The sequence below is a fragment of the Centrocercus urophasianus genome, unplaced genomic scaffold (assembly GCF_019232065.1).
Source record: "Centrocercus urophasianus isolate 14NV4802_14NV808 unplaced genomic scaffold, USGS_Curo_1.0 seq_73, whole genome shotgun sequence".
NCBI classification, from domain to species: domain Eukaryota; kingdom Metazoa; phylum Chordata; class Aves; order Galliformes; family Phasianidae; genus Centrocercus; species Centrocercus urophasianus.
The window spans coordinates 9719733-9734860 of NW_024885344.1; the positions used below are offsets into that span (position 1 = coordinate 9719733).

At 40.1% G+C, this 15128-nt stretch overlaps 1 protein-coding gene across 2 annotated transcripts in view; it reads left to right on the forward strand.

Moving 5' to 3' along the window:
- The window catches only part of CAPRIN2 (caprin family member 2), a 30951-nt gene extending 19688 nt beyond the window's left edge, over positions 1-11263 (forward strand). For both annotated transcript variants that reach the window (XM_042837737.1, XM_042837738.1), the window contains 7 exons: positions 729-839; positions 1476-1628; positions 3857-4040; positions 5427-5612; positions 6629-6729; positions 8816-8882; positions 10338-11263. In XM_042837737.1, coding sequence (XP_042693671.1) covers positions 729-839; positions 1476-1628; positions 3857-4040; positions 5427-5612; positions 6629-6729; positions 8816-8882; positions 10338-10906 — 1371 coding nt within the window. In that variant the 3' untranslated portion in view covers positions 10907-11263. The remainder of the gene's footprint in view (positions 1-728; positions 840-1475; positions 1629-3856; positions 4041-5426; positions 5613-6628; positions 6730-8815; positions 8883-10337) is intronic.
- Positions 11264-15128: the final 3865 nt, after the last annotated feature.

Genomic DNA, 15128 nt, shown 5'->3' on the forward strand with positions numbered 1-15128 from the left:
TTTAGGAGAACGCTCTGTTTTTGCCAATGTAGTGTTTATGATTAGGGGTTCTTGTGCTTAAGCCCATCCCTAATCACTTAACTTTGAAGTGTTACGGCTTTCTTCATCCACAAGATGGTCCATGAGAAGCAAGAGGACTATAAAGCAGTAGTAAGATTCATTTGGTCTCAGCATGACTGGGGAACATACTCCATAATAGGAGTACACTCTTCTGTTAGGAAATGCAGTTCTGTTTGCACCTGTGATGTGGTAAGAATGAGAGTTGGTAGTCTTCATCCTTAGGCTGTGAATCTAAGTATAAGCAGTTCTTAAACTTAGTATTGCAGGTGTGAGTTTACAAAATCTGTGCATTATCTACTTAAGGCTACCTGCCAGCCTTGTTTGTTTCTCTGAAGCCTTGTTAGACAAAAATCTATTGGGTGCTTAATAGCAGACACTTCTCTGTTTGACACTGATGTCACTTTAATTGCTCAAAGCAAAGTTTTTGGAATTACCTGACTTTGCAGGGCTAGTTGTACAGAATACATGGTCTGAGTCCTTAAAGCTAATTACTTACAGCTTTTGATTAAGGTAACTATTTAGTGCACTTCAGACTTACTGTTCTTACTGTTTGTTCTTGTCTTTTGAAATCCACCTGTTTCAACTTATGCACTGGTATGCATGGCTCTAGCAGAACTTCTTCTTTCTGTAGTACTTGTACTAACATGTCAATGTATGGCTTCTTCCAGGCATCAGCATCGCTGTCTCAAGAGACTGAGAAGTATGCTTCCCAGCCACTGTATCAGACAAGTCCTCATATTTCTGAGCCACTGATACCTAAGAAGATTGAAATAGCCCAGGTGAGCTATTGCAGGCAGTTGAGAAATGTTATTGAAAAGGGTAGTATGAGTCAAATATGCATAGATTATGATTTATTTCTTTTGATTTCTGATTTGTGGAGTATATCAGTATTCTAATAAATTAATGTTTCATTTTGCCACTCTGCACAGATGAGTTTTAGTATTGGTGAGTACTTTAGAAAACTCAGCACTGTTTCTAACCTGAACTATAATTAAGTTGGAGGGAGAGAGACACAAACCTGAGTTCCTTTGGAAAGGATAAGTTATTTTTAATTCCAACCAGAAAATCATCTTCCAGCAAACTGAATGGATAGCATCCCATGTTTCCTTAGTGGTGGATAAAAGTACCTAAGCCTCTTTATTGTGAAATTCATACAATGAGTGGTATGTATAGTAGCTCATGGGCACATTTCACTTCATCAGCAGAGAGTGCAATAGAAATACTGATTGCTGAGGATGCACAGCAAGATTTGAAATTGTAAGCAAAAGCTATTTTGTAGCTTTACTATGTCCAAATGTCATCCTGTAGAAACTGCTGACTTCTGTCAGTCTAGGCTTTAGAACAATTTAACTGCTTCTGTTACTGCCTGATAACTATCAAGTGACCTCTCGTTACATTTATATTCTTTCCCTCAGGCAACTGTTCCTCTCCCAAGTGAGCCTCAGTCACCATTGCCAACTTCAAGCACCTCCATAACAGCAGTACCACAAGGGCAAAGCTTTCAGTCTCCTCCAGCAAGTAGCAGTTCTGTCACAATAACAGCAGCTCCCTTTCAAGCTATGCAGACTGTAAGTATGTGTACTCATGATTGAGAAGCATGCTCAATCTTAATCCTAACACAGGGGAAGCTGGCTTCTCCTTGATGTAATAAGGAACTTGATAGATTATTTTGATGCTTTCATGTTAAAAATCTAGATGAAACTCTTTCCTCAATGGCTGGAGTATCTTAGTATCCTTAAGGAACTAAGAGGTCAGATATTAAATTGACCAATTTCTACCTACTTGCTGAGGTAGAGTTGATTGTATTTGCACTGTTCTTATGTGTGGATGTCAATGACTGTGGAGGAGAGAGATGGAATCCATATTGGTACCATGAAGCTTTCTGAAGCTTAAGTCTGCCATGCTGCTTTTTAAGCTGTTTGCATTAGCAGGATAAAACTCAGTCCGCTGGAATCATGGAGAACATGTCCTTCATAAAGATCAAACTGTCCCCCCCATCCATCCCCAGTGAGATACCTTGAGTAGTCTACAGATTGAGCAGTGCTTGTTGCAAATGTATAAAAACAGCATCTCTCATTACTGATGTCACAAACAGTGCTAACACTGCTACTGTCCAGCAATTTGGGATGTAAGTCCTTTAGGGACATAGAGGAAGGGTCTCTACTTAGGGATTAATGCTTCCTTCTCTGTACTTAGACTTGTCTATTCCTCTGATCCCTTTTTCAGAAGATGGTAAAAACTTTCAGTTAACATTCTTGCTCAAAAGCAAGTTTAGGAAGTGATTACCTGAAACTTTCCAAAGGCATTTTCCATTTCAACAAATGTACCTGTGCACCCATGCAGTTCTATAACTTGTTGGACAGTTATGGTGGGGGGGGATAGAAGTAGCTAATAGCTTTTCAAAGCACAAGAACTTTAGGTGCAGCTAAAACACCTTACATCATGGTTTGTTCTTTAGTAAATCACTACCATGATGTTTCTTTCTTGGCTTGCTGTATTAGTAGAAATGATTCCAGTAGAACCTTGCCTAGATGTACAGAATGTTAATATAATTATACCAGAAGTAGTGGTGGGAAGGTTGTTCTAAACTCAATCTATTAACATTAAGCTGCTATGTAATTATATTATTCATGGAAGTTTAAAAAACAAAACAAAACCAATGGCATGCTATGATTGAAGAACCAAAGTCTTGGGGGACTGGTCCTGTAAGATAAGTGTCTGTTACAAAACAAATATGGAGTCTTGGTCTTAGCTGTTCTAATTATATCTGAGCCTAAGATCTGTGTTCAGAATGCTTTTTAGTGCAAAATGTTACCATTGCATGTTCACTTAAATTAATGCTGTGGTGTTTTGAAATATTAAGTATGCAAGACTTCTTAGCACTTTTGGTTCACAACATTGCTGGGACCTCAATGCCTCTTGCAGTGGTGGTACTCTTGAACTTGACAGTGCATTCTTCCTATCATTGCTTCCACTGTCATTAACAAGGAAATAGCTATTGGATTTCAGTATATAGCCAGGATTCAGATACTTCCTTAGCAAAGTGATGCAGTAATGAGACAGTGAAAAAGCCTCAGTTGATTACATACCCTTAAACATCTGAACACCCTGTTGCTGCCATTGGGCTCATGGGGACTTAAAGGCATATGCTGTGGTGCAACTCCATTAGAATTCCACTTGAGACCCTCACTGATAAGAGGCTGCTTGCTACAAGTGGTCTAGGATGTGGCTGTTGACAGCTTGGCTGTATGACATCCTCAGTTTTCTTTTAGAAAGAAAATTACTACAGCAGTAGCAGAACCACTCTAGTGGATATGTTTAGGGCAACTGGAATTCTTGACTGGATTTGATAGTTTGTTGTTTAGCCTTTTAGCATGGCTGGAAAATAACTTGGAGTTCAACTGGAAAGGAAAACAAATCACTGAAATGGTCTGTGCTGCTTTTGTCTATGTGCTGCCAGAGTTCCACGCACATCTGAAGATTCCATTATTGTAACATTTCAACTGGAAGCAAACTAGCTTATTCTATGGTAGCTGCTGTTGAAATAAGGTAGTTGAGTTCAGTCAAGCTGCTACTTTTGGCTAATTGCCAAGCATGCAAGACTGCATTCAGCAAGCTTACTGTGAATTCAAAGGATGATCAGCAACACTGTGATCTCAGTTCTTTCTATGAAATGATTGGTGTTCTAGGAACTGATTAAGGCACTGTGATTTAAGCTACAGCTAGCATAGCAGGATGGTGGCATTAGGCAGACACTTCAGCTGGTGGTGTTAAGCGTGCACTTGAACTGTTACAGGTATTTAAAGTGAATGCTCCTCTGCCTCCACGTAAAGACCAGGAAGTTAAAGAGGATTCTTCATATTCAACGGGATATAACCAGAGTTTCTCTACAGCAAGTACACAGACTCCTCCTCAGAGCCAGTTGCAATCTTCTCATGTTGCAGAACAAACCTCTCTTTCACAGGAATCTCTTTCTTCAGGTGAGAACTGTACTTGTCTGTGTTTCAAGCAGTCGTTAAAATTCCTCAGGTTATAAAAGCTCCTTGGGTAAAACTACTTCAGTTTTGTTTTTTTTTTTTTTTTAATAAAATACTACTAATTTTTTTATAAAATACTACTAATGCGAGTATATTCTGTTTAAGTCAGTGGAATTCTTAACCACTGAAGTTCTAATGTAGCAACTGTTAACATCAGGGTTATATGAGCAGTAATTCAGTTGATAGTACTTCTGGTAAGTAGAGTCCTGAGCTGTCTTTATTAAACAAAACTGATTTGCTTGACATTCAGATGCTGATACCAGGTGAATATATGGAGCTGATCTAAGGATTTGCAACGAATTGAGGCACTAAATTTGCCTGGATCAGTTTCCAGGGTGAGAGATGACAAGTAGGAATCTGAATTTAAAGTTATTTAATCAGTGACTCAAGGTCACTGAGTATTGTCTGCCAGAGGACTGTTGTAGGAATTGTTTGAGGCTGATAGTGTGTGAAGTCAGTGAGACATTGTAAGGTTAAGAACTCCAAAGAACAGTAAGTACAGCAGCTAGGAAAAACGTTATTTAGCTTGAATGCTCCTTGTCATCACAGACTACAGGTGGTGATCTGTTGCCATCTGCACAGCTTTCTGGTGAAACACTATATTTGATTATTACATGCAATGGCTCTGCAGGAGCTTCAGAAAGATTAGACATCCTCAAATTGGACCCATTTTAATCTGTTTTTGGATTGATTTAGAGCGTAGACTTATGGAACCCATTCGTGGTTGCATGATCTGTATTTAAGGCTAACCGCTTAACCGTCTTGTGAGTGAAAAGTATTCTTCAATACAATACCTGTTGCTTGAGATGAAACTGCTTAATACCACATGTAAGAGTGTCTCAAGAGACAGAACCCAGCTGCAGTTGCAGTTCTCTACAGTTGACTTATTGCTATCTAGATGAGATGACTTTGTTTCATCATACTAAAGGATGTCAACACTGAGGTGTGATCTGGTTAATCATAGAACACTGAGGACTTTCTGCCAGTAGAGCAGTGTAGGCTCTAAGTGAAAATTTGCAGTTGAGTGTAGTTTTTATTCTAATGTGGTTATTTTCCTGATGCTGCTGGCAAACTTCAACAGGGCAGAACTGATGTTCTTGAATACTTGAGGCTTACACTGACAGCCTGGGCCAGGTCTACGACACGCTTCATAACAGGGATTATACTCTACACAACAAATGGAAGGAACTTCCTTATTTAGAGTAAGGAAAGGACAAGAGCAGGATACACTGAGCAGCTTAATCTGGTGAACTTCCTAATGCTGCATTTGCTTCTACATGTGTTAAGCTATTGCAGCTAAGTTTTTCCACCCATGTCTTTTGTTTTAAGGAGTGAATTATCAACCTGATGGAGCTGTTTCTGTTAGCAATGGTAGCCTTGCCTTTTATCCAGCACAGACAAATATTATTCCCAGACCCCCTCAGCCTTACCTTAACAGTCGTGGGTCTGTCAGAGGATCTGCTAGAGGTGGAAGGTCTCTGACCAATTCATATCGTTCCCCTGGTGGATACAAAGGTATGTCTTTGTTTACTACTTCCTTAAAGATCTTCTGTTACATACTAGAACGTTGTTTTAATGCATAGTATTTAATTAGGTTCTATGTGAAACATTGCAGTATTTTAAGAATCACATGCAGAAAGTAAGGTCTTTCTGTAGAATGAATTTGCTTAAATTCTGGGGCTTTTTGTAGTCCCTGTACTTTGGCTGTCATGCGAACTGGTAGAGAGCAGTATTATAGTTGAATTATGAAAGTGTTCAACAATTAGTAAATTACCATCTACTCTTCTAAACTTCTTCCTTCCCTTGCTTTTTTTTCTCCTGGCCTCTGTCACTTGCTAACATCTTGGGCAGGTATTTTCTTTTCAGATGATACTGGTACTACTTGTTCAACACTGCTGGCCTTTTATCTTTGAAGCAGGAACTGGGATAAGGGAAGCAGTTCCAGTAATGGAGAACGCCTCTGGATTAATAAAAAAACAAAGGATTTTAGGAGAAGGATTGTTTGGTCTATACAGCGCTGCTGCTAGCTGGAGTGTCATGATTAGTTTCTGCTTACTTATCAAAGTTTCTGGTAGCAGCAGCCTCTTAACTTTGAAGTGGAAGCATGCTTAGTCTGTAATACAGGTTGTTTCAGTTAATGGACTGAGACTTCTTCCCAACTTGTAGGAGCTTGTTTAAAAAAAAAAAAGTAAAAATAGTAGTCTGAACTTGCCAGCAGTGAAGGTTTATTTGGAAGTGCGTAGTGCTAAATTGCTTGCAGGTCCCCTTTATTATTTAAGGTCCTCTTTGTTGTTTAGTCTGATAGCTAAAGAGGCTAAATATGATTGTAGTAGAATGTCATAGCTATGCATTTCTAACAGCAAAATGAGTGTGCTCATGTTAATAGTCGTGATGCTCTGATTTCTGAAATGAGGAATGGATGTGTAACTGCATGATTTGATACATGTGCTAATTGCTTAAAGGGAGTTCTAGTTTACACTATGAGTCCAGAAAACTAAATGGCTAATAATGAGTAATCACTCTTTGAGCAGGTTTTGATGCTTACAGAGGGTCACCTTCAATAACTAATGGCACCTATGGCCAGCTGCAGTTCCCTGCTAGAGATTATGCTGGAATGCCGTATTCTCAGAGAGTAAGTATTGAGTTTGTTTTCATTAGCCTTCTTGAGAACTACAAAGCAGTCTTCTAATATTGTAACTTTTCAGTATCCTAATAGGTAAACAATTCCTTACAAGGTAGAGGTCAGTTTTGTTTTCTAGACAAACTCTTTTGGGACAATAGAAAGCGATTGAAATAGGAAGAAAGCTCATATTTGGGGCTGGTGGATTGTAGTCAGAATTGGGTCTCTGAAATGCAATCAGATAGTAAGAAATGTCAGAAAGCCCATCTTGCCTTGATTTTCAAATTAGTACTCAGTACCTCTGTAATGTGTATGATTTCTTGAATAACTTGACATAAAATGAGGCTAAGCAAACTTCACATTTGCTTGTGGCTAGAGCAATTCATTAAAAACACATTTGGATTGTGACTGGGGACTAGATGTCCTTGTTCTTGAATGTATTTGTGGGGTAGCAGGAAATCCTGGTAGGAACCAGCCATTGTGATCTTGACACGTGGATACTTTGATCTGAGTGAGGGCAGGTATCTCAAGGGTTGATGCACTTGAAGGCATGCAGTAAATCATAACCAAGCATGACCGACTTCATGTTCTGTAGTGGTGGTAGAACATAGGTGGATTAGGGGAGACCGGTTAGTTTGAGGATATTCTGTTGTTAAGCTCCAGGTGATGCAGAAAAAAAGGAAGCTTCACTATTCAGGAAAGTGTAAAGGATGAAACTCGTCAAGTATCTCCAGTAGGTTTAAGTATTTCTTTATCAGTAGTTTTTGACTTGTTCGAGGTGGGTAGATGGTCTTAAGGGGTAAATTTCTGCTCTTGAAACAGGTTTCCAATGAAGCATGTTTCAGGTATGCAGCATGCTTTAGAGACAAGTGATCCTTAAGCTTTCTCTAAGGGTGGGAGGCAAGGAGGAAAATGCCCTGATTTGAGGAGGTGTGGTATGTTGTCACTGCTGTGAGTTTTTTGTAGAGAGTTCTGCAGTTCTCAGTTTCCTGCTGTGCCATGCTTCCTGTTCATTACTTCAGAACTGAAGCTGCAGAACTGTAAAAATAAGGGGGGAGAAGTAGAAGGATGCAAATCTATTAATATCTAAACTATTGGTTTGTTGTACTACTGACTTTCAGAAGTGGGAAGAGGTGCTTAAGGTCTTAATTTGACACTCAGCATCATACTGCAGAAGTTTTTTCTTGGTGTTACAAGACATCTAGGTTACTACTATTGGGGTGGCTAAAGGAACAACTGCCTTCTAGAAGTCAGTAGGCTGTCTTTTGAAGACACCTGATTAGTTTTGAAAGGGAATTTCATTGAATGAATGCATCTCTGCATGAGGTCTTCATTATGTCTCAGGTGTCTCATTTAAACAAGTTTTGCCATGCCTGTTTCTATCAGCCTTTGAGTGCTCTTATCTATCTTCAGAAGTACTTGAACTTGGAGAGACATCTTTTGTTATATATACTATCTCAGTAAAATGTAAAACATATCTGACCAGATTATGCTGATCCCTAGGTGGAAATTAATTGTTGCCTGTTGGGAGGGGGCTTAAAGTGAAGTCTGAAGATAATCTTAGGAGGAGCTTTACATCATACACAACATTCACTATCTGCATGAAACTCACTTCTCTTATAAACATGTCCAAGTCTATGCAAATGTGTGCTCTTACTGAGCCAGTTTCCTGTGGAGTGTTAAAGTAAGCTTAATCCTTGGTGGTTCAAATTATGATGAAGGCAACTGAATTAAACACTTCAGGTTAAGCTGTGAACTTCCAGGTTGTGTCTGCAGTGTTTTTTTGTTTAAAAAAAAACAAACAAAAAAACCCACCTGTTTAGAGGTGGGGAAGGTTGTGTATTCAGCTTTGAAATGAAATTTCTTCTATACTGACCTAAAATAGGCTTGAGATTTAAGGGAAAGTACAACAAAGCTTTTTAACTTAACATCAGTAAATACATAAGTAAATTTTCCATAAATAAGGTTGTTAATTGACAGTGATGGAGTTCAGAATCAAAATGTATAGTTCAGAGCCTGAATTACTTGTATGCTGTGCAGTTATTCATAGCTTCGTTTGTTTTCAGATTTGGTCATTGTTACCTTCTGTTTTCTTTAGGATGTTAATTACCAGCAGTGCTATAAACGAGGTGGGATAACTAGTGGTCCACGAGCAAATTCAAGAGGTAAGGCCAATATCAGATTCCCAGGGATGTATCTGCTTGCTGAAGTGGAATGTTAGTGTAAACAGTGAGTGTACTGTCACTGCTAGCAGACAGATACAGCTTGGTATAAATTAGCCAAGTTAAATGGAAGTGTAAGTGCTACTCTTAAGCAGTTGACATTGCATAGCAACAGGCTTAGTTCTACCATTCTCAATTTTCCTATGTCAGAGTTCTGATATAGTGATACCTTTTTGAACTTCATAAAATTGACTAAAATACATGCAGAATGGTACCACTGTTACATCTGGCATCTTCACTTAGTTGTGTGGTCTCTCTTCTTTGAGCTGTCAGATCCCAGAAACTTTGTAAGAGTGCTTTTCTACAGAAAATAGTTGTTTTGTAAGTACAGCTTTCAACTTTGTACTCCAGCATGGAACTGGTGAAGAAATTCATGCTTGGATATACAAAGCTTGTGTTTTATAGAACGCATTTTGAAGAGCTGTGAGATGATTTCATCTCGTATATAGAACTTTCCTTCTGGATTTATTGTTATAGGTAAAAAGTGAGTAGAATCTTCACTGTAAATTACTACTTAGAAGAAAAAGGGGGAAATCTTTCATACAGTAGCAACTGTTTCAGGATAAAGTATTTTGTCTCAGCCTGAGGGGGGACTCAAAATTCTGATTTGGGGAAAAATCAAAATGTGATGGTGATGAGTGAAGTTGACAGATTTACCTGTTAGTATTAAGTGAAGTTGCTGCTGATACCTTACTTTTATCAGATATGTGAAGGTATTCATTTCCTGCAGAAGCAACAGTGGCTTAACTTGATAGCAGCTGTTCTAAATTGGTTCTGTCAATTCTTTCATTCCAGACTGAAACTAGGTACTGTTAACTCAGATGTTTGAACAGATAAGCATTATTTTGGGCAGTAGGATGCAGAAAGCTGAAAAGCAATCCTTGTTTTTCAGACTTGTAATATATTAACATGACAAGTAGATATGGCTTGACATGTCAAGAATACATCTCCAGAAGAACAGTACTGAGGTAACATTAGGTGCAGCTTCAGGCCTTCAAGGTGTCTGAATAATTACATGTCTTTTAGTGATTCTGCAGAGTTCTTCCAGAACTTGCTTTGTGTTTCCACTCAGTCAGCACATATTGTTTTATGATGAGGTATGGTAATTTTTAGCTGTGCAAATGCTACAGCTAAAAAGTTATTGCAAGCCACTGCCTCTCCTACTTAAAAGTGTGAGAAGTCATTGTTCATAGCTGAATTATGGTCCTTCTTGCTGAATGCAAGTGTAAGGAATGTGAAACAACTTCAAAGTTCTGTTCTCACTGGGGCCCTTCGACAAATTCTTATAGCTGAGGCAAATGTGTTACAAAACAGATTTTCTGCTTAAGAACATGCTTGCAGGTTTAAGGTACCCTTCTGTTATAATACTTATTTATCATTGCTAATGATCTTTAACAGCAGGGTGGAGTGATTCATCTCAGGTGAGCAGTCCAGAACGAGACAATGAAACCTTTAACAGTGGAGACTCTGGGCAGGGAGACTCTCGCAGCATCACACCTGTTGATATGCCAGTGACAAGCCAAGCTGCCACTATACTACCAGTGCACGTCTACCCCCTCCCACAGCAGATGAGAGTTGCCTTCTCTGCAGCTAGAACATCAAACCTGGCCCCTGGAACTCTAGACCAGCCAATTGTGTTTGATCTATTGCTGAACAACCTTGGAGAAACATTTGACATCCAGCTTGGTAGATTCAATTGCCCAGTGAATGGTACTTATGTCTTTATCTTCCACATGCTGAAGCTGGCTGTAAATGTTCCCCTGTATGTGAACCTCATGAAGAATGAAGAAGTCCTAGTGTCAGCATATGCAAATGATGGGGCTCCTGATCATGAAACAGCCAGTAACCATGCAGTCCTGCAGCTGTTCCAGGGAGATCAGATCTGGTTGCGTCTGCATCGGGGAGCCATTTATGGAAGTAGCTGGAAATACTCTACTTTTTCGGGATACCTCCTTTATCAGGACTAAAATACAGTGCAATGTTTACAAAAAAGCTGCTCCAAACACCTTGGTGGAGGGGGGGGATGGGACTAGCTTTGCACTTACTACTGACTTTATAGAAGATGTGGTTCCATTACTGGGGGAAATGATGGTCCTGTTGTGCAAGGTGAAATCATGGAGTTGGGGTACTGAATCAGCACTAATTTGGCACTTTATCAGTTGTGATGTAGCCTTGCTAGTAAAGCTGTGAATGTATATTGTTTGCACTTACCCTAAACTGTATTAATGTCCAGCTTACTACACTATTGATTGCCTCAAGTATGGGCTATTCACAATGCCTTGTTGTGCCTCAATAAAACAAGTTAATATGCATTTTAGTATTAATCTTGCTAGTGGTCTTTATCTTTAAAATATCAGGATAGTTATTCCTTGTGAGCTGTACATACATGTTCATACTCCATATAGAACTTGTCTTTGGGTTTCAATAATTCAGGGGGTAAATTAGTTTAAATGGGATTACTTGGTTATTTGGTTCTTCGTTGCTTCCTCGATTGATGTGAATTCAAGATTTAGTTGCATAGCTACTTCTGATTCCTTGACCTTTCTGTTAAAATTGAAATGAAACTCTACATGGTTTACTTGGACTACTTAAAATGCATGTTCTGTCAGCATGCAGTCTTGTTACACAACTGCTTTGCTGCTGAAGTAGCAGCTAGCTGAAATTCTTAAACCTCAAAACAGTCACTGAAGGACTTGCTCACACTTAGGCTGTGTTCATTCAGATGTGATATATCCTAAGCTACAAGTGACCCTTATGAAGTCCAAACCTGTACAGCTTCCTTCTCACATGAGTTTAACTTACATTAAGCTGCTTTTCTTCCTTTCAGAACACTGCTGAGAAAGCTGGTGTTTGTAGTTGAAGCCTGCTGTTTGCATCCTAAATCAAACCTGTATACAAGTGCTAGGAGGCATTTATTAAACATTTCTTACAGCTAAAGGAGGTTTATGTAGTCTCCAGCAATCTTGTGACCTGGAAACTGGAAAGCAATGGAAGTTCTTATCCAAGCTTCATGTCAAATACTAGAAAGCATTTTTTATGTTTAAAATGAAAGTCTGAACTTGTAAGAGCTAAAAATCTACAATTTTCTTTCTACTTTTAGGAGCCTCTGTACTCCCAGCAGTAGGTGTACTTAAGTATTCCAGTGAGAGAGATAGTGGAAGAGACTGGTACATCTAAGGATGAATCTAAAGTGCTCTAAAAGCAGTTCAGCTAACAGCTTCATTTACAAGTAAAAACTGATAATGGAGTAGAAGTCAGACCTGGTATAACACTGCTGTTTCTTAGTAACTGGTTTCAAAATGTCTTTCCTTCTGCTGCCCCATGGATTCCAAAATGAGTCATCTGGCATGACTCCACGAAGTTACTGTCATGAAGACCTTGATTTTACTCTAAGTCTAGATTTTTTTTCATACATCTTCTTACATGGTAATAATAGTCTTGATTTAACTTCTGTGGTAAGTTCTAAAAAGTTTGGGGTAAAGCTTCAGGAACCTGGGTATGACAAATGTCAACTCATACCTATTAAGTAGGAAATGTATTTTATATTTTTAAGTGTACGTGCTCTGGCTTTATTGAATGTGATCAATGAAGGAACAGAGGCAAGAGCATGTAAGATATTTAGTTTCTTTAACCCTTGCCTTTGTTAATTCTCCTTCCTATAATTATGAGAATTTAGCTGATAAATTGAAGTGCTAGGATAAATTTCTGTTTGCAGTAGTAGGCAATTGCAGCCAAACTCGGACTCTACTGCTTTTGTAATAAATCTTGCAGCTCTGAGTTTTTAGACATCTTGAGCACTGTTGAGTCCCTTGTTTTTCATGCCATCTTACTAGGGGACTAGAAAATTAACCCTACTGTGCACACAGAAGGGTATCCCTTGCATTACAGTTGCATTAGGACCAGGTGTTTATTTGGCATGTAGCTTGTCATACTGGGCTTTACTGTATGCACTTGCACTATGGATTTCTCACTTTTCTTAAGAACATGATCCCAATGCTTTGAGCTTTGCCTTTGGCAACCTCAGACATGGTCACTGTGACTATATACAGTGTATGCTGTTTTCTAATACTCCAGTTGAATTGGTCTGGACAACTGGTTGCTTAAGGTGATCACTGGTTTGACTCTAACCTTACCAGCAGACCGAGCAAAGCTTTTACCTGTCTCTTGCATATGTTTAAGATCTGAAGTAAACATCTCAGCTTCAAAGCTGGTTGTCTATTTGTACACATAGAAGTTTTAAGTTTGTAACTAAAAGTGTACAGACTCATAACGAGAAGTGCTAAAACATGAAATCTATTGATTACACCGTGGCTTGGTAGTGAATATAAGGCACAATGAATGGCTGTACAACACCTCATAGTTCTGGAAGCTTTATCAGCTCAAACTGCAATAATATCTACAGTACTAATTGCTTTAAATGTCTATTTCTTCTTCTGTTGAAGGAACTTTGTTCAAGTTCTCTTCCCATATGATAATTTGAAAATTTTTATTTTATAGTTTCTTATAGGAGATTTTTCAGTACTAACTCCATTTTTCACTGTTCCTGGTTAGAGCAGCGAATACAACTCTACAATTGAATGGTATTGTCATAGAGCTCAGTTTAGACAAGATGTCACTTACAGGGCTAGTAATGAACTTAAGTGCTAGAAGACTATAGTAAACAAAACCAAAAACCAACAACCCACCAAAGCAGCAAAGGACCAAGCAAACCAATACTGTCTTCCAGGCCAACAGCTGTTAAATTCCAAAGCCACTGAGAGAAAACTGTTATTCCAGTCTTTGAAGACCTAGTAAGTAACACATCTTCATCTAGTTCCACATGATACAGCAGCATTAAGAGATCTGTACCTCAAGCTTCATTTATTTTTCCAGACTGCTTGTTTTGAGAAGTTCTCAGTACTTCAGAAGACTTCATTACATTATTTACAAACTGACATGGTTTTATTTCACCTGAGTGTCTCTCTGCTGAAGATATTCACCTTACTCTGGGAGCAGAAACTACAACTGATAGAAAGATCACAGCAATGCTCATTGATACAGCAAATTCTCAACTGCAAAGCACAGTACTTCAGCGTACCATTAGCTGAGCTGGTGTCTAAATCAGCTCTAATTTTGTGGTGTGGTGCTGTGCACGGCCACCTGCAACATGGCTCGTCTTCCATGTTGCTGTTTCCATTGGTGGAACGCACCACTCTCTGTGCTCACATCCACTGCTGGGTCTCTAGAAACATTTGAGTGGGTGCTGTTTTTCCTTCCCCATGAAGGAATCCGGAGAACATCCCTTTGCTTCATACGCTCTTCCATGTCACGCACCATTTTGTCAGTCTGCCATCTCAGCAGCTGACTCTGCTGCTGTCACACATCAACAAATGTTATGGAACACTGGTGGGAAGGTTCAGCCTCTGCTGCCATACCACTGATGGCTGGCTCTGAGGCTGCAGGCCATCAGAGTAAAATAGGAGGCACAGCTTTCACTGGGTGTGGTATGCACTTTGTGTAAAAGCTTTCTAATCCCAATTTTCTTTCTCCATAGTCGTTCAGAGAGTTGCTTGCATAACTGCATGAAGTAACGTGCTTTAAATACGTGAGGATGACAGTAAGGTCTCATTAAAGCATACAAATGGAGATGGTGGTTCTTCTCCTAACTTCCTATTCTTGTCTTTCTTAGGCAAATCTGATACCACCTAAATTCCACCTGCTTATCTTTTGCAGTTTCCTAAACTATACTATTCGAGGCAGATGAGGCACGGACATTAGATTTTAGTCCAGACCGAGTGAATTTCCACGGTTCCTTTTGGTAGCTCAGCGAAATGCTGGAACAGCAAGAGAGCCACGTGAAGCTCCCCAGGCAGCAGCCCGAGCTGAGGGGACGCGGCTACGGGCCGGGCGCTCTGCTGGCCGGGCGCGCTGCTGGCCGTACCGCAACATGGCCGCCTCCACGGCCGGTTGCCGTCCGTACAGCATGGCGGCCTCCGCGCCGAGCCAGAAGGAGGCGCCGCGGCCGTAAAGCGGCGCCCGCTTCCCGATACCCAGCTGTCGCAAACCGGTGAATGGCTCTGGAGAGGGACCGGGGGGTGGGGGACACGAGCTCGCGGTCGCGGCGCGGGGGGGCGGCGGCGGCGGCGGCGGCGGCGGCGGCTCCGCTCCTTCCTCCTGCCCCCGGCGGAGCGCGGCCTGCCGGCCGGGGGG